We start from the raw sequence: 26,714 nt of genomic DNA on the forward strand, positions 1-26,714 counted from the left end.
AAATATCAAAGTAATGGTGGCACTGGTGATTGACAGGACAAATCCATATGGACGCCTATCTACCGATGTGGACGTCAGAACTCTACGCTGTACGAAACGCACGTAAATTGAAACGTGGAACATTAATGGAATGAGTGTTGGGAAATTGACCATTGTCAACAATTAAATGGATAGGCTTAATATCTTGGGACTCAGAGATACACTGTACTGGCAATGTCAGAAAATGGGGAGTCTCTTTCATGCTGAACAGGAGACTGGCCAAATGCATAGAAAGTTTCTGAACTGTGAGCGATCGTGTAATGGCTGTCCGACACAGAGGCAAACACTACAATATCAGTCACTCAAGCTTATGCACCAATCGCTGGTGCCAAAGAATGGGGAGATTGTTCTATGCAGAAATCATAACCACATTTAAGGACATACCATGGGAAGACATTTTCTACATTTTGGGGGACTTTAATGTCAAAATTGGAGATGAGGCAGAAAAGTAGTCGGCAAATTTGGCCTAGGAGAACGAATTGAAGCAGGGGATCATTTGGTACAGTTTTGCTAAGTGTACCATCTATGACTCTCCAACACCTGCTATCAACAACCCAGAAAGCAGCTGTACACCTGGACATCACCAAGTGGACCACATCAGAACCAGACTGACTACATCCTGTGCCTGCAACACTGGAAGAGTTTGGTTCTTGCTGTAAAGACCTTCCATGGCACAGACTGCGGATCTAATCACGAACTACTGATGACCAAGGCCAAGATCCGATTCTGCAATGTCAGATGACCACTCACCACCCTGAAGTTTGATACCAAAAGATTGGATATTTCTATGCTGCTGAAGTCAGGAATCAATTTGATCTGCTAGCCACCAATGAAAAGCTGGAGCCTGACGAAATGTAGGAGAAGATTAATGAAGCTGTATATATATAAATCTGCTAAACATCATGTGCCACACAAGAAACCCACATGGCCAAGTGGATCTCGGAAACGACCATTGGGATAGCAGAAGAAATGAAGACAGCAAAGATGACTGGAAACAAAGTACGACATCTAAATGCAATGTTCCAATGGGCAGCAAGGAACGACAAAGACAATTACTGGAATGAGGAGAGTATGAAGGCAGAGCGTACAGGTAAGGGCATATGAAAGAACTGTACCAATATGTGAAAAGAAAAGATCAACATTTACAGCTAAACAAGTGACTGTGTGTGGGAGTAGTGGGGAAGATCTGCACAACTAACAGGAGATGAGAGATAGATGAAAAGAGTACACCCAGCAGTTGTACACAGGGAACAACCAAGAAGAATATGTACATTCTATGACTAAGGGCTTTGGCCAGAAACACGTCAGAATGGGCACAGTTTTTTAACTGTGTGGATATCCTCAATTTTTAATCATATAGAATAAAGATCATATTTTTTTACAAACAATGCCATATGGATCCTTTTCTTTCTATTTTCTATGAATTTCCGATGGTCAGCTGATTCGGATCCAGGCAAAACTAATAAGGAGTAATCAAGTTATATACTACATGGTGAGGCTTTTCCCTTTTTGTGTTTTTTTCCAGAAGAAGCTATACATGTGTTTCATTAACTACTCCAAACTTTTGACAGTATTGAACATGACAAATTATCAAAGTCCCTTGAAAAAATAGGAACACCACTGCACCTAATCTGTTTTTATAAGATCGTTCTGCCAAAATCAGAAAAAAAAAAGCATATGGAGACACGGACTGGTTTGAGATTGGTAAAGGCACCCAACAAGGCTGCACTCTGTCACCAGCAGCCTTCAATTAATATGCAGAAATGGCCATGAGGAATAAAGGCTTTGATAAGAGTAACATCGAGTGGAGATTGGTAGCAGAAAATCAACAATCTACGATATGCAGACGACACAACCCTCCTGGCAGAGAACAAAAAGATTTGGAGAAGCTTATTTTGCGGGTTAAGGAAGAAAGTGAAAAATTCAAGTTGTAGTTGAACATCAAGAAAACAAAGATCATGACAACAGCGCAAACGACCAACATCAATATTAAGGCCGACAACAAGGAGATCTATTACATATTAGTTGGGGCCAAGATCAACTACGTTGACAATTGCACACCTGAAGTAAAACAAGGCATGACACTTGGGCGGGATGCAATGGTCTGCATGAACGAAGTCTGGAAGAGCAGAGACATCGCCCTAGCTACCAAATGCAGATTGGTTAATGCAATAGTCTAACCAATAGCAACAAACAGATGCGAGACCTGGACACTCAAGATGGCTGACGGGAAGAAAATTGACTAATTTAAAATTTGGTGCTGGAGGAGACTTGTACAGATTCCATGAACAGCGAGAATTGCCAACAGAGACGTCTTGGACCAAGTGAACCCAAAACTGTCGCTAGACGTGAAGATAACCAAACAAACATTAACTTATTTTGGCCACATTATGCGGAGTCAGTCGTCAGAGAAAAACCTCATGCTTGGATCGGTTTGTGGCAGAAGAAGACACCCAAGAACCCGCTGGATCAACACCATGAAGAGTGGCTTGTGAATGACCATTGACTAATTGAAAGAAGCAAAAGCAAGATAGAACTGCCTGATGAGTGGTGATCGATAGAATGACCGAGAATCGTACTTGACTGAACGGAGCAGAGAGAGAGAGACATACAAGGAATATAAAAAGTCTACCACCCCTATTAAAATGCCAGGTTTTTGTCATTTAAAAAAATATCATACCAGGAAGACTCCTACTAGAACAACTAAACTTCTTCATATGAAGTTAATCAGAATCACTTAAATGATGGCAGTTGTGTACTGACAATTTAACAAGAGGTTAATGTGGTTGGCTAATTTTGAAAACAAGCACATCCACAATGTGTACACACTTATGCAACCACATTATTTTAGTATATTTATTTTTATTTTCCCTCTCAAAGTAATTTGTTTCTCACTGGAATTGTGCAGGCAATCGGTGATGATAAACCCCTTCACGACATATATAACGTATATTTACGTCATATGTCGTCTCCCTGACTTTGATGCGGGCTCCGGTGCTGAGCCCGCATCTTTCCCCACACATGACAGCTGATTTAATCAGCTATCATGTGCCTTTAACAGCCGCGGGTGGATCGGAGCTTTAACAGTGGCTCTTAACCAGTTAAATCCTGCTGTCAATCTGACAGCGGGATTTAACATGTGCCAGCCGGAAGCTTGTCACAAATCCCACCCATCGGCGCCCCTGTCACATGATCGAGGGGTGCGAATGGGTTGTCATGACACCCCGGAGTCTACAAAAGACCCTGTGCCTGTCGTCATGACACTCCTATGAACACTGGCTTGTGAGTGTATGATTTTTGCTAAACATAGCAGTGCTGGAGCACTGCTATGTATAGCACAGGCAATCGGACAATCACAGTTTAAGTCTCCTAAGGGGGACTATTAAAGAAAAAAGTTTTAAAAAATCTGAAAAAAAGTTCAAATGCCCCTTTTGCTCTATTAATATCAAAACAAAAAAAATACATTTGATATCGCTGCATTCAAAAATGTCTGATCTATCAAATATAAAGAAAAATAATCAAATCGGTAAACGGCATAACGAGAACAAAATCGAAACGCCAGAATTACGTTTTTTTTGATCCCCACAACATTGCAATAAAATGCAATAAGAAGCGATTACCCCAAAATTATATCAATAAAAACGTCCGCTCAGGGCATAAAAATAAGCCATCAACCAACTCCAGATCCTGAAAAATGAAAACACTACCGGTCTCGGAAAATGGCAACAAACGCAAAAACTTTTTTTTTTGTACAAATGAAATAAAACATAAACTATACATGTTTGGTATCTGGATACTCGTACAGACCCGTAGAATCATTGCCTGCTCAGTTTTACCATATAGTGAAAACTGTATATAAAAAATTGTGGAATTTTACTTTTTTTGCAATTTCACTGCACTTGGAATTTTTTACCCATTTCCCAGTACACAATATGGTAAAATCAATTGTGCCATTCAAAAGTACAACTTGTCATGCAAAAAATAAGCCCTCATATAGCTATATTGATGGAAAAATTTATTGAGGGTGGAGATTGATGGAAAACAAACAGTTGGGAAAGTGTCATTAAATTATTGGACCTGCCAAGGAGCACTGATCGGCTGGACTTAGTTTGAACAGTCATCCTGTGCTGACAGTCACTTTAGGACAATCCGTTTGTAGCTGGGACTGCACTGTTGGTGGCCAGGCTTACACTGGAGGGGCGTTACTAAGTGACTATGTGGTCTTCACTAGAGCTTATTATGGCGAGTATAGGCTTGGGTTGTTATGGTAGACACCAGATGCCACTCTAGGGTAGTCCCTGGACTTGCAGCAGCTGACCAATGGGTCAAAGGCAGAATACAAGGCACCAATGGGTGAAAACTAAGATGTGGTCAGAAAGTCTGAGGTCGAGCCAGGCAGCACAGTTTCAAAGTACAAAGGTTTGCAATAAAAAGGAAACACAACTTTATATAGAGCCCAAAAATGGTATTAATTAAAATAATCAACTCACCAAGCCAAAAACAAGTCCTCACTTGGCTCCAGCTTTTTAATGGAAAAATGAAAAGGTTGCTGGTCTTAGAAAATAGTGATAAAAATCACAACTATGCCTCACTCCTATATAATCAAAATGACGTTGCTCTTTGAAGGCCATCCACAGTTTGGGCTTCATAGGAGGACTAATATGGCAGCCATGGGGGCCTTCATCAGGCACTGGCTGCGTTAACTCCTATCTATTGCATCACATAGAGACCAATTGGAGCTTATGCAAGCATGCAATGGTGATTGCAGCATTTAAATGATTAAATGGCAGCTTTTGGAACAAATTATAGTGAGTGCTGTTAAAGGCAGATGCACTTAACTAATAAAAGTTGACCTTGGACTTATGCACTTAAATATAAACTGTAAGCTTGGAAGAGTAGGGAGTTGGCAGCCAGTAGAATTAGTGATCATAATGTTTTCAACCTGTAAGGAGCTTTACTGTCACCTTACTATTACATTGCTGTTAAGGTAGAAAAAGACAAGTGTAACTATATCTTCTTGATCACAAATGGATATTCCATCATGCGAAAACGAGCTCTGAAGCTACATGTGCCCCAAGGGGAGCTCAAATGGCAGCATTGATCTTGTGCATTATTGCTCATCAGGCACCACCCTCCCATGCTTGCTTTATTTCTATTCTTGAAGGCGCAGAAGAGACACCAATCAAGTAAATGGGCATGGTGATCTGTGAAAATATGCAGAGCATTGATGCACTCGCCATAATGCAGACAGCCCTCCGTGCACATGACGCGCCCCTGGGCCTGTGTCGCGCTGCGTTGCGCACGCGGGAGCTTACCCGGAGCCGGACCTCTTGAGGGTTGTAGTCTCGTGGCGGTGATCCGGTCCGTGCCCAGGGAGTCAGACTAAGTGGCGCTGTATTAGCGGTAGATGTAGGACGACTACGCCACCCGTTGAATGCAGCTATGGAGCTGCCGCTGCAGGGCAGACCGCTGAGGCCGGTGGTAGGATAGTGCAGCGTAGATGGTATAACCCCCAACGGGAGGGGTATGGCCTCAGGGCAGCCGACGTGGATGATGGGGGTAGCAGGAACCACTCGGAGACGGTACGGTGTAGTTCAGGGTCTTTACTGGTGACAAAGACAGACCCTCCCGGAGTACTGGCTAGCGATTGGGGCCTGGTCAGTCCTTGAGCAGATGGGATCTCCCCTGGCCAGGCGGAGTTGTAGGCCTCCCAAACTAACTGTACTCTTCTGGCTACCTTGCTAGAGGCGGTATAAGTAGCCCACGTCCCTGAGTGTACCGTGTGGTGCTCACCCGTATGGCCGGTGACTCTGGGCCTTCTAGTAGCTTCCGCTCCACGACGGCGGTGCTGGTCCCATGCGTGTGACCGTGCCTTCGGGCTTCTTGGCCAGAGGACCTGAAATCCCCTGCCTGACGGATTCTGCTGCTGGGTAGGAGTTAGTCCCCACAGCCTCGGACTCCGGGTCCGGTAAGAAATCTTCTCAGTCAGGGCGAGCTCTGCAGCTGCCAGCCCCTGACTCCTTGTAACACTGATCCCACAGAGCTCCTGATGTTCTGTTCCTATATTTGCTTCTTTTCTCTGTCTCTACTTCTTCTCTACTCACTAACCCTGACTCAGCCCTAGGTTTATATAGGGGAAGTTCTTCCCCTCCCAGGACTGGGCAGGAGGTGTGGCATGCATAGGATTCCTGACCAAGAGACCTCCCACCTGCTCTCAGACATAACATTGCTGTTACTGTGGCAACCAGATCCCTGGGGTGTCACATTCCCCCCTAGTGAAATTTAGTACTCCGGGACTAAACATATTTTTAGAAAAACATAACAAGGTATAAACAATAATAATACAATAAGAAAAACACATAAAGATGGTTACGGCGTGTCCGCAACCGGGTGCAGTCTTTGAAGAAAGCAAGGTGTCCATTTCACCAAAACAGGGAGACGTAACCAGGTAGGGGTCTGTCCTGCCCCGAGTCCTTAACAGTCTTTAGTCCGTCCTGGGTTACGCTCCAACTATGTACACAGGATTCCCGGTAAATCCACCAAAGACTCCTATAAACAACTAGAAACACATAATTATACACAAGCAACAAGAAAAACAGGTAACCACAAATAAAACAATTTATACACTTCAAATCCTCCAACGTGCGGGTAACTGGCCTCTAGTGGCCCTAGTGGACCTACGGAGCTGACTGTCTGGCCCTGAACTACAGGGTGTAGGAGCTGTTAAGGGTAAACTGGGCAGCGGTCTACGGGCCCTTTGGCTCACTAGGGATATGGCAGGCTCACTGCAAGCAGAGGGTTGATCCTCCGGGTCTGCTGGTGTGGGGTCTTCTGCCTCCTGGACCAGCTGTTCTTCCAGCTCTACCTGTTGCTCCGTAGGTGCTTGGGATGCTGGTTGGAGGAAGGTGAGTACGGGTACCACAACTGCACCATTGACTTGAGTCCAAGACCGAGGGAAGTCTCCGAGCACAGTACTAACCATATCTTCCCTTTCCTCTACGGGTCGATGGTCTTCTTGTTCCTCTTCAGGGTTCCGTAGCTGTTCAGGACACTTCTTCAGGTGATCCCGGGATACAATGGCTGTGGTCTCCCCTCCGTCTTTACTGATGGTACAGACCTTCGGGTTCTCGTGGCTTGAGGGCAGTACGGTGTACGGGTCCTTCTCCCACTGGTCGTCCAACTTGTGGAGCCGTCTTTTCCTCTTCAAGACCTGCTCTCCGGGCACCAGGGGAACAGCGGGAGCATACTGGTTGTAAGTTTTCTCTTGTCTCTCCCTAGCCTGACAGAGACTTCGCTCCACGCTCTCCTGTACTTTCCGGTACTGCTGCTGCCTCTCTGTGTCCCAGTCTGCTTCTGGTGAAGTGTCCTCGGGTGTCAGGACTCCCATTTCCAGGTCAACAGGTAACTTACCAGGTCTCGCCCTCATTAGGTAAGCCGGGGTACAGTGGGTGGAACCTACCGGGATGTGGTTGTATAGGTCCACCAGATCGGGCAGCTTCTCAGGCCACAGACTGCGTTCTTCCAGGGGCAACGTTTTCAGAAGATCCATTACCACCTGGTTCATTTTCTCACAAAGTCCATTAGTTTGCGGATGATAGGGTGTCGTCCTTATCTTCCGGCAGCCATACAGATTGCAGAATTCCTGGAAGACCTCCGCTTCAAAGGCAGGTCCCTGGTCCGTCAGCACTTGGTCCGGGTACCCGTGTGGACGGCAGAAGTGCTGCTGGAAGGCTCTAGCTGCTGTTTGAGCCGTTAAGTCCTTGACGGGGATGACAACCAAGAACCGGGAGTAATGATCCACGATGGTTAACGCGTAGACGTAGCCACTTCTGCTTGGGGTCAGTTTTACATGATCCAAGGCTACCAGTTCCAACGGCTGCCGGGTGACGATGGACTGCAGGGGAGTCTTCTGGCTGGCACGGTCCTTCCTCCTCAGGTTGCACGGGCCACAGTCTCTGCACCACCTCTCGATGGTTCCCCTCATGCCTACCCAATGGAACCGCCCGCGCAGCAGGAACTCCAGCTTCTTCCATCCGAAATGCCCAGCTCCATCGTGGTATGCCTCCATCACCATGGCTGCGTCTCGTCGTGGCACCACTACTTGCCAGATTAGTTCATGCGTCCGGGAGTTAACCATCCTGCGGCACAACTTCCCCTTGTAAAGGAACAGTCTACTCTTTTCTGCCCACAGTTGCTTGGCTTCCTCCGGAGCGTCTGGGTCAAGGCGAGCCTCTGGCTGAGTCAGCATCTCCTTCACCAGCCGGACAGCAGGGTCACTGTCTTGCGTTTCCGCCCAGTTGTAGTGAGGTAAGGGGTTAAGCGTAGCGCCTTGCTTACTCCTTACCCGATGGGAATACTGGATAGTCCCACGACGGTGAAACGCGGGGAGTTCGACTTCTTCCAGTCCCTCTGGATCTTCTCCTACGTCCGGTAGGTTTGGCATCCTGGACAGGGCGTCCGCGTTGGTATTGGAGCGTCCTGCCCGGTATTTGATGGTGAACTCGTAGTTGGACAGGCGGGCCATCCATCTCTGCTCTAGGGCACCGAGTCTTGCCGTGTCCAGGTGTGTCAACGGGTTGTTATCCGTGTACACGACGAACCGGGAAGAAGCGAGGTAGTGCTTAAAGCGTTCGGTGACTGCCCACACCACTGCCAGGAACTCTAGCTTAAATGAGCTGTAATTCTCAGGGTTTCTTTCAGTGGGTCGCAGTTTTCGGCTGGCGTAAGCGATTACTCGCTCTTTCCCCTGCTGGATCTGGGACAGCACGGCTCCTAGCCCGATGTTACTTGCGTCGGTGTAGAGGATAAAGGGCTGGCTGTAATCCGGGTACGCCAGGATTTCATCCCCCGTGAGGGCCATCTTCAGCTGGCGGAAGGACTCTTCTTCCAACTTCTCCCATCTGAAGGGCGGCTTCTGGTTCTTGGCCTTCCGGGACTGGCCTATCAGGAGGTCCTGCATAGGAGCTGCCTTTTTGGTGAAACCGGGGATGAACCTGCGGTAGTAGCCTACCAACCCGAGGAACTGCCGCACTTCCTTTACACTGGAGGGACTTGGCCATTCCTTAATTGCGGTGATCTTATCAGGGTCGGGAGCCACTCCGTCAGCGCTCACCACGTGTCCCAGATACTGCACCTTTGGTTTCAGGAGGTGACACTTGGAGGGTTTCACCTTTAGGCCGTAGCTTGCCAGAGCTTCGAACACTTCCGCCAGGTGTTTCAGGTGGTCCTCATAAGTCTTAGAATATACGATGACATCGTCCAGGTACAACAGGACCGTCTCGAAGTTTCTGTGGCCCAGACAGAACTCCATTAATCGTTGGAAGGTTCCTGGTGCGTTGCAGAGTCCGAACGGCATGCAGGTAAACTCGCTAAGTCCCATCGGGGTGGTGAATGCGGTCTTCTCCCGGTCCGCCTCTGCTACAGGAACCTGCCAGTACCCACTAGTGAGATCCAAGGTAGAGAAGAAGTTAGCAGATCTTAAAGCAGCCAAAGACTCCTCTATCCTTGGTAAGGGGTACGCATCCTTGTGTGTGATACGGTTGATTTTCCGGTAATCTACACACATCCTCATGGTGTTGTCTTTCTTTTTGACTAAGACTAGTGGAGCTGCCCAGGGGCTACAGCTATCCCTGATCACCCCAGCCTCCTTCATGTCTCTAAGCATCCCCTTGGCGTGTTGGTAGTGTGCAGGGGGTACGGGTCGATACCTCTCTTTTATGGGAGGATGGTCTCCCGTGGGGATGTGGTGTTCTACCCCCTTGACTCGCCCGAAGTCTAACGGGTGTTTACTAAACACTCTCTCGTACTCTTGAACCACCCGATAGACTCCCTGTTTCTGGTGTGAGGGAGTGGAGTCAGTACCCAAATGTAGTTGCTGACACCAGTCCTCCATTGTTTTCTTAGAGCCGTTACCTTCCTCCGGGTGAGATGGAGGCAAGGGTTCCACAGATTGTATAGCAATTTGGTTAATGGTATATAATTTGGCTAGCGTGGCATACCGGGGCAGGTACACTTCCCTCTTCCCGATATTGATTATGTGAACGGGCACCCTCCCATGGCATACATTAACCACCCCCCGTGCTGTCAAGATGGTGGGCCTACTGTCTGAGTAAACTGGTTCTACCATTGCCTGGTAATCTCTACCTCTCAGACCAATAGCTGCCCGGCACCAAATCATCATTTCACTTTTTGGGGGCATGGCAATAGGGAAAGGGTCACACATTCTCACGCTACCAATCTCACCGCCGGAGAGTTCCACCTGTTGCCGTCGCATCAGTGCCCGGATCTCTTTTTGGAGCACTCGCTGCTCGCCGGAGCTGGCGTTCTTGGCAACCTGCTGTAAAAGGAAAATCACCTCTGCAAGACAATTTTCAATTACATTAGTTCCTAGAGTTATCTTTGGGTGACTCTCGTGTTTGTCAATGTCTACAATGATCAGTCCCTGTGCTGCCAGTTCAACTCTACCAATTTTAATGGTCACCTCTTTAAATCCGATCTGTGGCACGGGCTGACCATTGCTGGCGATGATACTCAAGTCGTCGTCAGGGTAGCGGGTAATATCTGAGTCATTCCAGTACTGCTTGAAGAGCACGTACGGGATGGTGGTGACCTGTGACCCGGTGTCCAGTAGGGCACTCATAGGAATGCCATCCAGTACCACGGGTAAGACTGGACGTCCTCCCACATATTTGTCGCGCCAGTTCGATGGGCCTGGTGATCTTTTTCCTGGGGGTTGGCCCTCTACCCCAGGTTGTGCCAGTTTAAAGGACAGTACCTTGCCATATGTCCGGGTTGATTGCAGCGGCGGCAGATGGGTCGTCCGTCCTCGTTGTATCGGTCGCTGGGTCTTCCTCTGGCCGGTGGGGTCCTCCTTGGTCGACGCCACGGGATGTCCTCCGGTCCGGATGCCAGCTGGATCTTCCCTGGAGTGGAAACCTGTAAAGACTGCACAGTTCGGGTTAGCGCAGCAACGCTTTTAGCTAGCTCTTGGACCTGATGGTGCAGGTCTGGAGCCGGGTCATTGTTCAAAGCCTGCGCATCAGCTCCCACAGGCCCTGCCGACAAGGGCGCCGCCTCCTGGTGGTAAGTGGTAGTGGGGCGTCTGGGGGTCACAACGCCACCTGGTGCCGGTTCTCGAAGCACCCGGATGGCTCTGTCCTTGAACTGTGCAAATCCCAGATGAGGGTCCTGTAAGGCCATTGCCCGCAACTGGGTTCGGTGGGCATTGCAATATAAACCCTCTATAAATTGTTCAGTCAACAGCCTGTCCTCGTCTCCCACGCCGTCGGGGTCGGTCTGCTTAATGGCTCTCAGGGCCTCTTGTAGGTTCAGGGCATAGTCCCTTATACTCTCATGTGCCCGCTGTTTGCACCCGTAGAATCTAAGCTTGATCTCGGCTGAGGTGCGGGTATCAAAGGTGTCCCTCAGCCGGGTTAGTATCCCTGCGACAGTCCTCCCCCCAGGTGGCCAGCACTTTACCTCCCTTCGGGCTGCCCCAGTTAATTGGGCCACCAGGATGCTCACTTTTTGCTCTTCTGTGAGGGGGTACACCTGGAAGAGGCTATCCAGCTTTTCTCTAAAGTCATGCAGGGTATGTGACTCCCCTGAGTACTGGGGTAGCCAGGCCGCTCCCGGGATATAGGGCATGGTGAAAGGCATGACTGCAGCAGCGATGGCGCTGGCGGGGGTTGAGGCAGTGAAGCTCTCCTCCGTATCCGACATCCTCCTCCTCCCTAGTGGACCGTGGCCTACCTTGCGATGATCCTCTTCCGTAGGCCGCGGCTCCGCAGTAGATCGTCAGGGTTGAGGACCTTCCGTCGCGCTCCTGTGACGTCGGCGTCTGCTGGGCTCCTTCCAGGACCTTACGCGACGTCCGGACGTGAGGCGGGGCTTCAGTTCTCGCGCGCTTTCGGAGTCCACGCCCCTCTTCTTCCCGCGCGACGTCTTCAAGATGGCGTCCAACGGCGGGAAAACTCCACGGAAGGCGGGAAGAAGGCTGAAAATGGCGCCGGATGGCGGGAATCTTCACCGATGGCGGGAAGAAGGCTGAAGATGGCGCCGGATGACGGGAATCTTCACCACAGGTAAGTTTGAACAGTCTCTTTCAGGCACGCAGTACCCGGTGGTTGCGGGCACGAGATCCTGCCGACTACGCCAAAAGTTGATGCGCCCCTGGGCCTGTGTCGCGCTGCGTTGCGCTCGCGGGAGCTTACCCGGAGCCGGACCTCTTGAGGGTTGTAGTCTCGTGGCGGTGATCCGGTCCGTGCCCAGGGAGTCAGACTAAGTGGCGCTGTATTAGCGGTAGATGTAGGACGACTACGCCACCCGTTGAATGCAGCTATGGAGCTGCCGCTGCAGGGCAGACCGCTGAGGCCGGTGGTAGGATAGTGCAGCGTAGATGGTATAACCCCCAACGGGAGGGGTATGGCCTCAGGGCAGCCGACGTGGATGATGGGGGTAGCAGGAACCACTCGGAGACGGTACGGTGTAGTTCAGGGTCTTTACTGGTGACAAAGACAGACCCTCCCGGAGTACTGGCTAGCGATTGGGGCCTGGTCAGTCCTTGAGCAGATGGGATCTCCCCTGGCCAGGCGGAGTTGTAGGCCTCCCAAACTAACTGTACTCTTCTGGCTACCTTGCTAGAGGCGGTATAAGTAGCCCACGTCCCTGAGTGTACCGTGTGGTGCTCACCCGTATGGCCGGTGACTCGGGGCCTTCTAGTAGCTTCCGCTCCACGACGGCGGTGCTGGTCCCATGCGTGTGACCGTGCCTTCGGGCTTCTTGGCCAGAGGACCTGAAATCCCCTGCCTGACGGATTCTGCTGCTGGGTAGGAGTTAGTCCCCACAGCCTCGGACTCCGGGTCCGGTAAGAAATCTTCTCAGTCAGGGCGAGCTCTGCAGCTGCCAGCCCCTGACTCCTTGTAACACTGATCCCACAGAGCTCCTGATGTTCTGTTCCTATATTTGCTTCTTTTCTCTGTCTCTACTTCTTCTCTACTCACTAACCCTGACTCAGCCCTAGGTTTATATAGGGGAAGTTCTTCCCCTCCCAGGACTGGGCAGGAGGTGTGGCATGCATAGGATTCCTGACCAAGAGACCTCCCACCTGCTCTCAGACATAACATTGCTGTTACTGTGGCAACCAGATCCCTGGGGTGTCACACACACACAGCCTCATTTATGTTAGGACTCAGCTAATTTTCTCAGTGATGGAGTACTCTTATGTGGCCAGAAAGATTTGTCTAAATTTGCCATTTTTTATCTGACCTAGCAAATGTAATTAGTTCACAGACTATTTAAAGCTGCTGACAGTTTTCCGATAAACTATTTTATGGGGCTTAATTATACATTTTTCTTGCAGTAATTGCTCAGATGGAACCTGTGATGGCTGTGTATTTCATTTTCTGTGGGAGACTGAAAATGCATGTCCACTGTGTACTGACAATGACTTCCATATCATCATAAGTGCGTGCCAGCATGGCGTCCAGGTATTTAAAAATTGTAATTTCGAGAAGTTCTCAAAGTCTATAATATTTATGGCTCGCCATAAAATCAGGGTGGGTTTTTATATTCTGACACCAACAATCAGTTGAAGGTGAAGTAGTGTTCATCATTGTTAATGGTACAGCCTTATATATGTCTGTCTGGTATTAACAGCTCTGAGCAGTCCAGTCTCATTGAATAGAGCTGAGCTGCAATACTAGGTGGCATGGCCACTACTAAAAGTAATGTAAAGTTAAGTATTCCAAATGAGCACTAGAAAATGTATGACCAAAAATTTGATGAGTTACTAGTTTATTATTTTATATGTATGGTACTTTCTATTGATTATACATGGCTTCAAATCAATTAACTAGTTTGAACTTTTTATGTATTGTATTTTCACTTTTTCATATACTTGTACCTTTTTACAGATGTACCTATTCTGGGGTGGCTGCAGGCTTTTTTTTTTTAGGCTTGGAAGGGCCCAGTAACCAGAGACCTTCCCAGCCTGATGATAATACACAGTGGCATGTAAAAGTTTGGGCACCCCTGGTCAACATTACTGTTATTGTGAGTGACTTGCCCCCTGGGCCGTGGGGTACCCGGAACCGGGCTTCTGTACGATGCTGGAGGTAGTAGTGGCAACCCGATCCCGTGGCTCAGGGTGGTCAGACCAAACTGTGGCAGTCTATTTATCAGTGTTTTGAATGTCCGACTACGCCACCTGTGGATTGCGGTCAGGGATAACCGCCGCTGCAAGGCAGACCGCTGAGGCTGGTGTTGGTGTGCAGCACAGGGATAGGATAACTCCCCACGGGAAGAGCGTAGCCTCAGGGCAGCGTGTAGGGAGGATGGGAGTGATGGTACAGGCGCAGCAGTAATCACACAGAGTCCAATGATGCAGTCCAGGGTCTTTTACTCACAGTTGTTATCCAAGTCACTTCTGTCAGCAAGGACTACCCGAGCCGTGCTTCGCTCACCAGGTGAGGGGCTCGATCAACCTCCAGGTAATTTAGAAGCGCTTCACAGGACCCCCTTTATGTGTCCTTTCTCTGGCCTATCATACCCCACCAGTGACCTCACTTCTGTCCGGCTGCCTCGGACCTTGTCGGATTAACGTGCCGGCCGTTTTCCCTGGGCCCTATGTGGTGCCTTCCTAGCAGGTTTAGCAGGGGGCTGCACCAATGAATGGTTGCAACCTCCGGTTCTTGGCTGAGCGTAGTTTCTCCTCCACCAATTTAGGGATCCGGTTCCCCTTCTGCGGCCTGACCCCTCCACTCAGGTGAATTCGGGCGTACAGTGGCTACTGACCGTTCTGCACCCCTGGGGTCCCTCCTTCCTCCGTGTGCCTGGAGCCTCCCTGCTCCCCTTCTTTCTTCCCTCAGGCTCCGGCCTCTGTACTAGGCCTGCCCAGGGAGCAGAGCCCATGCAGCAGCTCTGCTCCCTGCCTTCTCCTCTCACAGAACTCCCTCCTAAGATGGCCCCCACCTTTTTATACTCCTCTCTCTGTGCATCCAGGAACTGCTTCCTCTCTGCTCCTGCACTACTGGGTTCCCCCTGTTCTGGGTGTTCCATCCCTCCCACTCCAGCCAGGGATATGGTCTGTCGTGCTCGCTGCTGGGAGCACCGTCGAGCTGTCCCCCGGAAATGTGGTGTAATGCATGCAGCTGTCAGGGTCCTGATCCACACTCCATCCTTACCTGAAAGTGAGACACCACACCTCTAACTGAGATGCGATACCTCTGTAGCAACCGAACCATCGGGGTGCTACATGAGCAGTTAAGCAAGTTGAAGGTGAAATGATTAGTGATGGATGAGCACTAAAATGCTTGGGTGCTCTATGCTCGGGTCGAGCAAATTGGAATACTCGGGTGCTTGACCCAAGCAACGAGCCCAATGTAAGTCTATGGGAAACTCGAGCATTTTTCAGGTGGCTCCACCCGGCGGTCTGCAGAGGGCCTAAAAATTGCCCAAATCGATGGAAACCGCATGGGGAAGACCCCGGAAGCATTTCTGGCAACCAGGTCACTGCTGTCAATAACGTTGTCAGAGGTATTACGCCACTTTTACGGACTCACAATAAAACATACAAAAACGAAACCAAAATGGATTTTCTTGGGAAATATGTTAAGGAACATTCTTTCCATGGCAATGACTTGTATATAAGGCAAAATAAATAACCAAAAACAAAAATGCTCCTCCACACCTTGGGCTATGTTCACACGTAGCGTTTTTGATGTGTTTTTGTACTTTTGCATTGCTTTCAACCAAGACAAATGCATTCACTGTGAAATGTCATTTTAACATTTTACAACCTTATCTGGCCATGTGGTGTGTGACACATCATCAGACACCTCCTGTTTCATTTATGATGGAGGGACTCACAAAGTCACAAAGCCTATTTTCACAGGGCCATCAGGCGGCCCTTACTATTCTTAAAGGGCCAGCAGTCGGCCCTGGCTTTTGTTAGAGAGCCGTCAGCCAGCTATGCTTTGTTGTTCCCATTATTAACGAGTGGGTCTCCTATACTGTTATTGCAGTGACTGCAAGGGCTGCAAAAATTTGGAGGCATTGCCCCTTGCAAGAGACATAGAGGTCGGAGAGCCTCCTGAAAATAATGTTCCCATTATTAGGAAGTGGGTCTCCCACAGTGTTTACCTATGCAGTGAATGCAAAAGCTGCCAAAAATTTGGAAGCACTCCAATGCCCCTTGGAAGAGACGTAGAGGAGGTGATATGGTGATGGGTATACGCTTTCTGATTTTGTCTATTTGCTCTTGTCCTCCTCCATGTCTGGGTATGAAGACAGAGGTGCATGGGAATAGAATTAGACCTCCCAAAAAAAGACACTGTTTTTAAGTTTAGGTTATGCTGCTATCATTCAGTGGTGTTGAGAAGTCTGGCCCAGTCCAGCCCTTGTTCATTTTTATAAGAGTCAGCCTGTCAGCATTTTCAGTTGACAGGCGGATGCGCCTATCGGTTATAATTACACCAGCAGCACTAAAAACCCGTTCTGATAAAGCACTAGCGGCAGGGCAGGCCAGGACCTCCAAGGCGTAGAGAGCCAGTTCATGCCACGTGTTCAGCTTGGATACCCAGTAATTATAAGGTACAGAGGAATCATGGAGGACGTTGGAATGGTCAGCAAGGTACTTCCTCACTATCTTCCCAAACTTTGCACTCCTTGTGAGAGTACCCCGCGCCTCAGGGCTTGTAAGATGGGAGGGTCTGAGAAAACTGTCTGAAAACTTTGACGGTGTTCCCCTGCCTCTGCTGGATTGGAGTTGTCTATCTCGCTTGTACTCCTTGGTTGTCCAATGAACTGTGACCTCTGCCGCCAGCGCTTTTAGATGGCAATTTTTTTAATAATTCCACAAAAAACGCCTTCTGGTTCTGCCCCATTTTGGTAGACCTGTCCACCTTGGGAATAAGAGGTAGAAAGTTCTCTTTGTAGCGTGGGTCTATAAGTGTCACCAACCAGTAATGACTGTCACTCAAAATTTGGAGAACGCGAGGGTCACTGGAAAAGCAGCGTAACGAAAACTCAGCCATGCGTGCCAGACTGCTAACAGGCAAGACTTCCGTGTTCTCACCAAGAGGACGACTGACCATGCTCTGCTCTTCCTCCTCCTCCTCCCTGTCCTCAGGCCATCCACGCTGAACAGACGGTATGACAGTTGTGCAGGTAGTACCGTCTATATCGCAACTAGCTTCTCTTCCTCTTCCTCACTGTCACCCAATCTACGCTGGGATGAGATGAGGCTGGGCTGTGTGTAATCACCCCGTATGGTTCCTTGCTCCGCCTGCAATGTCTCCTCTTTTGATTGTGAGCAGAGAGCGTTTCAGAAGAGAGAGAAGCGGGATGGTGACGCTAATTATGGCGTCATCGCCGCTCACCGTTTTGGAGGATGGTACACATGTCTGACATCCATGTCCACTCCTGAGGTCTTATGTGTGGAGTCTGAACTGAATACCGACAGCCTTGTTGATGCTGGTACTCAAAAACTGCCCTGTTCTGCTCACAAATCCTTCCCAACATCTGCAGTGTAGAGTTCCAACGTGTGGGGACATCACACACCAGTTTGAGCCGGACGCTGCAAATGCTGCTGAAACACGGCCAGGAAGCTGTAGGTGACTTTCTAAAATGGGCACACAGGTGGCGTACTTTAACAAGCAGATCTTGCAGCTCCGGGTAGGATTTGAGAAACCCCTGAATCACAAGGTTAAGCATATGGGCCAGGCATGGTACGTGTGTGAGCTCGCCTCAGAGCCGCCACCAAGTTCCGGCCATTGTCACACAAGACCATGCCTGGCTGTAGGTTCACCCGTGTGAGCCACAGATCTGCCTGCTCTTTCAGAGCTGTCCACAGCTCTTCAGCTTTGTGCGGTTTGTCACCTAAGCATATTAGCTTCAGCACAGCCTGTTGCCGCTCGGCCGAGGCAGTGCTGCAGTGCTTCCAGTTTACGATTGATGTGGTCATTTCGGAAATGGAGGCTGAAGAGGAGGAGAAGTCTGAGGAGGATGAGGTGCAGGAGCTGTAGACTGTGGGGGCAACCCTGATTGAACTTGGGCCCGCAATCCTTGGCATCAGGAGGGCATGTTCCGTCCCAAGGTCCAACTGGGTCCCGGCTTCCACTATATTAACCAAGTGTGCTGTCAGCGAGATGTACCATTCCTGCCCACATGCACTTGTCCACGTGTCCGTGGTTAGGTGGACTTTCCCGGTAACTGCATTGTTGAGGGCATGGCTAATGTTTTGGGGCACGTGCTCGTGTAATGCGGGGACGGCACACCGGGAGATATAGCGGCGGCTGGGGACCGAGTACCGAGGGACAGCCGCCGCCATCAGGTTGCGGAATGCTTCCGTCTCCACGAGCCTAAAAGGCTACATTTCAAGCGCAAGCAATCGCGAAATGTGGGAATTTATTAATGTGGCCTGTGGGGCATTGGCTGCGTATTTGCGCTTGCGTTCCAAGGAGTGGGGTATGGACAACTGAACTGGGACAAGGATGTGAACGTGCTTCCAGATGCTGCTACTTGAGTGTGCAATGACAGGTGCAGGGCAGGAGGCATCTTCGGATGCACTATGGACAGGGGATTGGCTTGTATGCACAACAGCGGAAGAAGCAATGGTGCCACCCACAGACACTGTTCCTGGATCCTGGAGTTCAGCCCACTTAGTCGGGTGCTTTGCTGCCATGTGCCTGATCATGCTGGTGGTTGTCAGGCTGGTAGTTTTGCTACCCCTGATCATGCTGGCCTGGCAGGTGGTGCAAACGGCCTTTTTGGGGTTATTGGCTGAGTCTTTAAAAATCAACCAGACTCTGGAAGACTAAGCAGTTGTACTGGCAACTTCCGGCGTGTTGGCATTACGGGGAACGGTTGCCCGCCTTCTGTCTGCGGCCACCACACTGCTTCTTTCTGCCTGTTGGGGTGCTCTGCCTCCCTCCCCCTGTGTGCTGCTCTCCTCTCTCTGCATGTCCTCCTGCCAGGTTGGGTCAGTTACTATATCATCCACGATCTCGTCTTCCACTTCCGCACCCTGGTCCTCCTCCTGACTTTCTGGCAATTGTGTCTCATCATCGTCCACCTCTTGTGAAACTTTCCCACCATCGCGTTCGTGTGACCGTGGCTGCTCAGATATGTGGGCATCACTACATGCAATCTCCTGTTGCCCCGCTTCAAGTGGACTGGGCGAGAGGCCCGAATCTATAAATGGAAAAGTGAACAGCTCTTGGCTGAATTTGGAGTGAACTTATATGTGATCCGTGTGACGGATAAACCACAGTTTTAAATATCTGGCCTGTAGGTAACTATTTTGAACAGCAAACTGGTATCAAAAACTTCACGGACACACTGAAACAAATTTTTAATGGAGGCCAGAAATGGCAGTATTTTCAGCGCAATTATATGTGATCCGTGTGACGAACAAACCACAGTTTTAAATAGCTGGACTTTTAGCACTGTAATATGGAAAGGACCTGGCTGTATTCTGCAGCGCCAACAAGCAAATATCACAGAAAACCTGTGTTTTCTGGATTGCTTTTTAAGCAAATAATGAGGATTAAGATCGAAAAAAAAAATATTCCTGGCCCCTGAGACCTGGGCCTTTGTCTAGAAATATCTAACAGCAGCAGCAGATAAAACTGGAATGGAGCCTCTTGTGCTATATGCACTGCAGTCTGCTATATACACTGCCTGCCTGCCTATATACATTGCCTGCCTGATATCTCTGCAGATGTATTATTCCTCAGAAGGACTGTTTGTTGAGATGGATATGTGTAATATACTTCTGTTCTGCCTACACTACCTAATAAATAAGAAAATCTCTCCCTAGCTCAGCAGCGCCTCTCCCTACACTGTCTGATTCCGGAGTGACTGTGACGAGCACGGCGGCACCAGGTCTGATATAGACCTGATTGGCTGTGTGGCCAGCCAATCACTATAATGCCACAACTAACATGGCTGCGGCATTACAGTGAGTGGCAGGGAATCCTTGCATGTTCATTGGCTCTGTAAAGAGCGCCAAACATGCAGGGAGGGGATCCGAGCTCCCGCCGAGCAACCCCGGAAATACTCGGCGAGCGCAGAGCATCTCGAGCAGTGAGATGCTCGGGCGAGCACAGAGCAGTAGCAAGCATGCTCACTCATCACTAGTATTCGCTAATGATGAGCGAATATGTTCTGTTAACCCTTTCAGCGAATATGCTCGGGCAAACAGAGTATCTTCCCGGTGCTCGGGTGTTATGTTTCAGTCTCTCGGTGTGCATGATTTGAGACTGTTTGACAGCTTTAATACATGTGAAGACTGCCTAAGAAGCAGACATTCCTCACATGTAATAAAGCTGTCAAACAGTCACAAATCATGCACACAGAGAGACTGAACCATAACACCCTAGCATCGGGAAGATACTCACTGTTTGCCCGAGCATACTCGCTGAAAGGGTTAGCAGAACATACTCGCTTAAAGACCGTTCGGAGACTAATAAAATGGCCATTTGCAACCTGTGCCATGCCAAGATCAGCAAGGGCTTGCCCACTAAGAGCTTAACTACCACCAGCATCATCAGGAACAAATCATCTAAGCACCTGAACACCTGGGTCCACGATTGGTGCCAGCAGGTGACACCATTGCTAGGTGCTTCCCAATCCCCTATCCATAACACTGGTGCAGATGCCTCTCGCCCTGCACCTCTCCTTGCACATTCTGAGGCACCATCATGAGGCACTTTAAAATCCTTGTCCCACCACAGCATTCAACTGTCACTACCCCAGGCCTTGGAATGAAAAAGAAAGTTCCCAGCCACCCACCCACAGACCCAAATGCTAAACAGGCACATTTTCAGGTTGCTTGCCATGGAAATGTTGCCATTTAGGCTGGTAGACATGGAGTATTTCCTCTGACTCATGGTGGCAGCCATCCCTCGTTACTCGGTCCACAGCCACCACTTTTTCTTTCGTCATGGTGTCCCCTCCTTGTACCAGCATGTGTCCAGGAACATCACCTGTGCCCTTACCAATGCACTTACTGGCATTGTACACCTAACGACAAACACATGGACAAGCGCTTGTGCCAAGGGATTCTACATTTCCCTGACGGCACACTGGGTGAACATTGTGGGGGAAGAGGCCAAGTCACACTCTGGTACGGCACATGTGCTGCCGACGCCGAGGATTGCTGGCCCTACTTCTATCAGGGTTTCCTCCACCTCCTTCACCAGTTCCTGTACCCCCTCCTGCTCCTCCTCCATCTTCGATTTGTTATCTCAGAGCACATCATCAACATCGGCCTGAAGCTGAAAGCTCGGCAGCACTGCCTCAGCTAAGCGGCAACAGGTTCTGCTGAAGCTAATTTGTCTATGAGACAAACCGCACATTGCGTCAGAATTACTTAAGGAATAACAGACCAGACAGGTCTGTGGTTCTTGCCGCTGAACCTCAAACCAGGCATGATCGTGTGTGATAATGGGCGTAACCTGGTGGTGGCTGTGAAGCTTGACAAGCTCAAACATGTATCATGCTTGGCACATTTGCTCAACTTGGTAGTTCAGCGGTTTCTGGAAACAAAACCCAATTTGCCAGAACTTCTTGTCCAGGTGTGCAATGTTAGCGCCCATTTCCGCAATTCGGGTACAGCCGCCGCTGCTCTGACAGTGCTGCAGCAGCACATGCAAGTGCCAGCTCACTGACTGGTGTGCGACGTGCCCACGCGCTGGAACTCCACACTGCACATGCTGGCAAGGGTTTATGAGCAGCAGAGGCCAGTTGTTGAGTACCAGCTCCAACACGCCCATCGGTATTCTGTTCAGCCTCTGCACATAGCAGCTGAAGAGTGGGCATAGATGTCTGACATTTTTGCGGTTCTCCAAGACTTTGAAGATTCCACAGAGATGGTGAGCAGTGATAACGCCATAATCAGCGCAACAATCCCACTTCTGCGCTTACACAGTCGCTGCTCACAATTAAGCATGAAGCTATGCATGCAGACCAGGTGGAGATGGAGGAAGACTTAAGACAGAAAGATTCTAACCAGCCTCATCTCATCTGCTCAGCGTGTATTAGGTAACAATTAGGAGGTGGACGCTGAGGAGGAGGAAGAGAAGGAACAGGAGCTGGTGGCTAGCGCAACAGAGGCTAGTACCCACATAACCTTTGTCTCGTCTCTCCCATGTGGATGGGCTGAGGATGGGATTGAGGAGGAATAGAGGGAGGAGGCTGGAGTAGACAGGGAAGTATTCGCTGTAGGGAGCTTGGCACATATGGCCGACTTAATGTATTCCAAGTTAAGACAATCAGAGAAATAATCCTGCTTCTGTGCCTACTTAAACAGTCGCTTCTGAACATGAAGTATGAAGCTTTTCATGCAGATCAGGTGGAGAAGGAGGAAGACATTAGACAGGGAGATACTACTCAGCACAGATTGGGTAACAATGAGGAGTTGGAGGCTCAGGAAGAGGAGGAGGAACAGGAGCTGGTGGCTAGCACAACAGGGGCTAGTACCCACACAACCTTTGTCCCCTCTCTCCTATGTGGATGGAGCAAGAAGGGGAATGAGGAGGAGATGGAGAGTCATCATCATGGTGGAGATGGGGAAGTGTTGGCTGTAGGAACTTGGCACATATGGCTGACTTTATGTACCTCTGCCTTTCCCGTGACCCTCGCTTTACATTCATCTTGGACAAAAAAAGAGTACTGGTTGTTCACCCTGATAGACCCATGCTACAATGAGAACTTTGCATCACTTCTTCTTGAGGCGGAGAGGTCTTCTAAACTGGTGCTATACCAGGAGGCCATTGTGGAAAATGTTCAAAAAATTCCCATCAGACAATGCTAGCAGCAGGGGGCAAGCTTCCTTGCCCAACCAAGGAGGAGAGGTGAGGGAGACACACACCACGTACAGCAGAGGCAGGGATACACGGTCAAAGGCCTGGGCCAATTTCATGACACCCTCCCAGCATCCATGCCCTCATGACTGGGTAGCTTTGATCAAGCAATACCTGTCTGGCCAAACCAGCATACTCCCTAATTCCTGTGTGCTCTTCAGCTATTGGGTCTCAAAGCTGGACACCTGGCATGAGCTGCCCCTCTATATATATTGGAGGCGTTGTTCTGCCCTGCCACTAGCATCGTGTTTTAGTGGATTTTTACTGCCACAGGGGGGTCTTAATAGATGGACGCTTTTGCTTGTCAACAGAAAGTGCTGACCGGCTCACTCTGATAACCATAACAAAGCCTGGCTTAACCCCTTAAGGACCGAGCCACTTTGTAGGTTAATGACCAGGCCTTATTTTTTAAATCTGACCACTGTCACTTTATGAGGTAATAATTCTGGAACGCTTCAACGGATCCCCCTGATTCTGAGATTGTGTTTTGGTGACATATTGTACTTCATGATTGTGGTAAAATTTCTTCGATATCACTAGCGTTTATTTGTAAAAAAACAGAAATTTGGTGAAAATAATGCAATTTGCAAACTAAGAATGCCCTTAATCAGAGAGAGATGTCACACAAAATAGTTAATAAATAACATTTCCCACATGTCTACTTTACATAAGCACAATTTTGGAAACCACATTTTTTTTTGTTAGTAAGTTATAAGGGTTAAAAGTTGACCAGTGATTTCTCATTTTTCCAACAAAATTTACAAAATAATTTTTTTAGGGACCACATCACATTTGAAGTGACTTTGAGGGGTCTATATGACAGAAAATACCCAAAAGTGACACCATTCTAAAAACTGCACCCCTCAAGGTGCTCAAAACCACATTAAAGAAGTTTATTAACCCTTCAGGTGCTTCACAGGAACTGAAGCAATGAGGAAGAAAAAAATTAACATTTAACTTTTTTTCACAAAACATTTCATGTAGACCCAATTTTTTTATTTTCACAAGGATAACAGATAAAAATGGACCCCAAAATGTATTGTGCAATTTCTCCTGAGCATGCCGATACCCAATATGTTGCGGAAAACCACTGTTTGGGCACATGGCAGAGCTTGGAAGGGAAGGAGCGCCGTTTGATTTTTTTAATTAAAAATTTGCAGTAATAATTAGCAGACGCCATGTAGCATTTGGAGAGTCCCTGATGTGCCTAAACAGTGGTGACCCCATTTTGGAAACTAGACCCCTCATTAAACTTATCTAGATGTGTGATGAGCCGTTTGAACCCCCAGGTGCTTCACAGAAGTTTATAACGTAGAGCCGTGAAAATAAAATCACATTTTTTTCACAAAAATGAACTTTTAGGCCCAATTTTATAATTTTCGCAAGGATAACGGGAGAAAATGGACACTAAAAGTTGTTGTGAAATTTCTTCTGAGTTCACGGATACCCCACATGTGCCGGAAAACCACTGTTTGAGCACACGGCAGGGTTTGAAAGGGAAGGAGCACCATTTTGACTTTTTGAACGCAAACTTGGCTGGAATTGAGAGCGGATGCCATGTCACATTTAGAGAGCCCCTAATGTGCCTAAAAAGTGGAAACCCCCCACAAGTGACTCCACTTTGGAAACTAAACCCCTCAAGGAACTTATCTAGATATGTGGTGAGCACTTTGATCCCCCAGGTGCTTCACAGAAGTTTATAACTTATAACGTAGAGTCGTGTAAATAAAAAAATCACATTTTTTCCACAAAAAATGTATTTTAGCCCCACATTTTATTTTTTTCTCAAATGTAACAGGAGAAAATTGACCTCTCATTTTGTTGTGCAATTTCTTCTGAGTATGCCAATACCAACTACTTTTGAGGCATAGTGCAAAGGTTAGAAGGGAAAGAGCACTATATTATAGTGCAGATTTTACTGTTATGGTTTGAGGGTGCCATGATCCACTAGGAGATCCCCTGAGGTGCTATAACAGCAGAATGTGTAAGTGACACCATTTTACAAACTATACCTCTCAATAAATTCATCTAGGGATGCAGTGATCATATAGACACCACGGGTGTGTCACAGAATTGTATACCATTAGGCAGTGAAGAAAAAATAATTACATTTTTACCGCAAAAATGTTGCTTTAGCCCCAGATTTTACATTTTCAAATGGGGATAATGGTTAAAACTGGCACCGAAATTTGTCCCACAGTTTCTGCTGAATGTGGCAATACCTCATATGGGTGTACAGTACTGCTTGGCCACACGACGTCACTCGGGAGGGACGGAGCGCTATTTGCCTCCTGGAGCGCAGATTTTCATAGAATAGTTTGCGGACTCCATATACAGAGACCCTAAATGCTAGAAGAGCAGAATCCCCTCTCAAGTGACCCCATTTTGGAAATAATACCCCTGCCAAACATGTGAATGTTAAATGTGGTTTAGGCACACACAGTAGCTCAGAAGGGCGGGGGGCATTAGAATTTTGGAGCGCAGAATTTGATGAATTTCTTTTGGGGGCAAGGAGCCATTTCACTTTTCCAGATCCTTTGTGGTACCAGTAGCGTGGAAGCCCCCTATATTTCCATTGACAGATGATGGACCTGAGTAGGTTTTCATTTTTATGGATTGATTTGAAGCTTTTATTGGAAACATTTTCCATAACATTTGGGATCACATTTATCCTGAGCTCTACGCTGAGCAATTGCTTTGCGGTTTCCATCTAAATCTCTGAGTGATGTGATTCAGATGACACCCCCCAGGGGATCCATTCACTATAATTAGGCAGCAGAGTAACTCTGGGCTCCGTCTGGTTGCTGTTCTTCTTCTTTTCAGAGGTACCCAAACTGCGGCCGACCGCGCTTTTATGCACGCATAAAAAGACCGACACCGCCGGATCACAAGTCAGACGGCGTCCACCGTGCATCCATCTGCCTCATTATAGGGAATCTTCCTCTGGGACAGTCATGTAAGGGCTTGTTTTCTGCGGGACGAGTTGGCGTTTTTATTTGTACCATTTTCGGGCACATGACATTTTTTGACAGCTTTCTATTCCAATTTTTGGGGAGGGAGAATGAACAAAAACCCGCAATTCAGGAATTGTTTTTTTTTTTTTTTATTGTTGTTCCATGTGTGGTAAAATTGAGGCAGGTTTATTCTTCAGGTTGGTGCGATTACAGCGGTACCACATTTATAGCGTTTTTTTTATGTTTTGGCGCTTTTACACAATAAAAACTTTTTATAGAAAAAAAATTTTTTTGCATTGCTCGCTTTATTCTGAGAGCTATAACTTTTTTTTATTTTTCCGCTAATGGGGCTGTATGGCGGCTTGTTTTTTGCGAGACAAGATGATGTTTTCAGCATTACCAATTTTATTTATATTCTTTTTTTATCACGTTTTATTCCAGTTTTTTCAAGCAGTATGATGATAAAGCAGTTTGCCTCATTTTTTTTTTATGGTGCTCACTGAAGGGGTTAACTAGTGACCCTTTTATGAGTTGGGTTGTTCCAGACGCGGCGATATCAAATGTGTAGTTTTTTATTTTTATTTTTTACATAAAAATGTGTATTTATTAGTAAATATTTTTATTATACTTTTGTAATAATTATTATTATTTTTTTTTACTTGGTCCCTCTATGGGACTTTCACTTTTTCCCCTTTGATCACAGGTATAATGCATTGCAATGCACTAGATTGCAGTGCATTATACCTATAGTGAAATCTCCTGAGACTATGCTGTGAGCATGGTCTCAGCAGCTTTCCGCAGCTTGGTGACCCGGGGGTTGTCATGACATGCCCTGGTCACCATGGCAACGATCGGG

The 26,714-nt window shown here is 48.1% G+C and overlaps 1 protein-coding gene across 1 annotated transcript in view; it reads left to right on the top strand.

Annotated features, from left to right (window-relative positions):
- Positions 1-26,714, top strand: part of ELAPOR1 (endosome-lysosome associated apoptosis and autophagy regulator 1) — a 266,746-nt gene that overhangs the window by 198,768 nt on the left and 41,264 nt on the right. The window contains exon 19 of the mRNA XM_073666607.1: positions 13,400-13,526. Coding sequence (XP_073522708.1) covers positions 13,400-13,526 — 127 coding nt within the window. The remainder of the gene's footprint in view (positions 1-13,399; positions 13,527-26,714) is intronic.

Source organism: Phyllobates terribilis, unplaced genomic scaffold (genome assembly GCF_046119375.1).
Source record: "Phyllobates terribilis strain yellow unplaced genomic scaffold, ASM4611937v1 Scaffold_2__4_contigs__length_985480577, whole genome shotgun sequence".
In the NCBI taxonomy this organism is placed as follows: Eukaryota; Metazoa; Chordata; class Amphibia; order Anura; family Dendrobatidae; genus Phyllobates; species Phyllobates terribilis.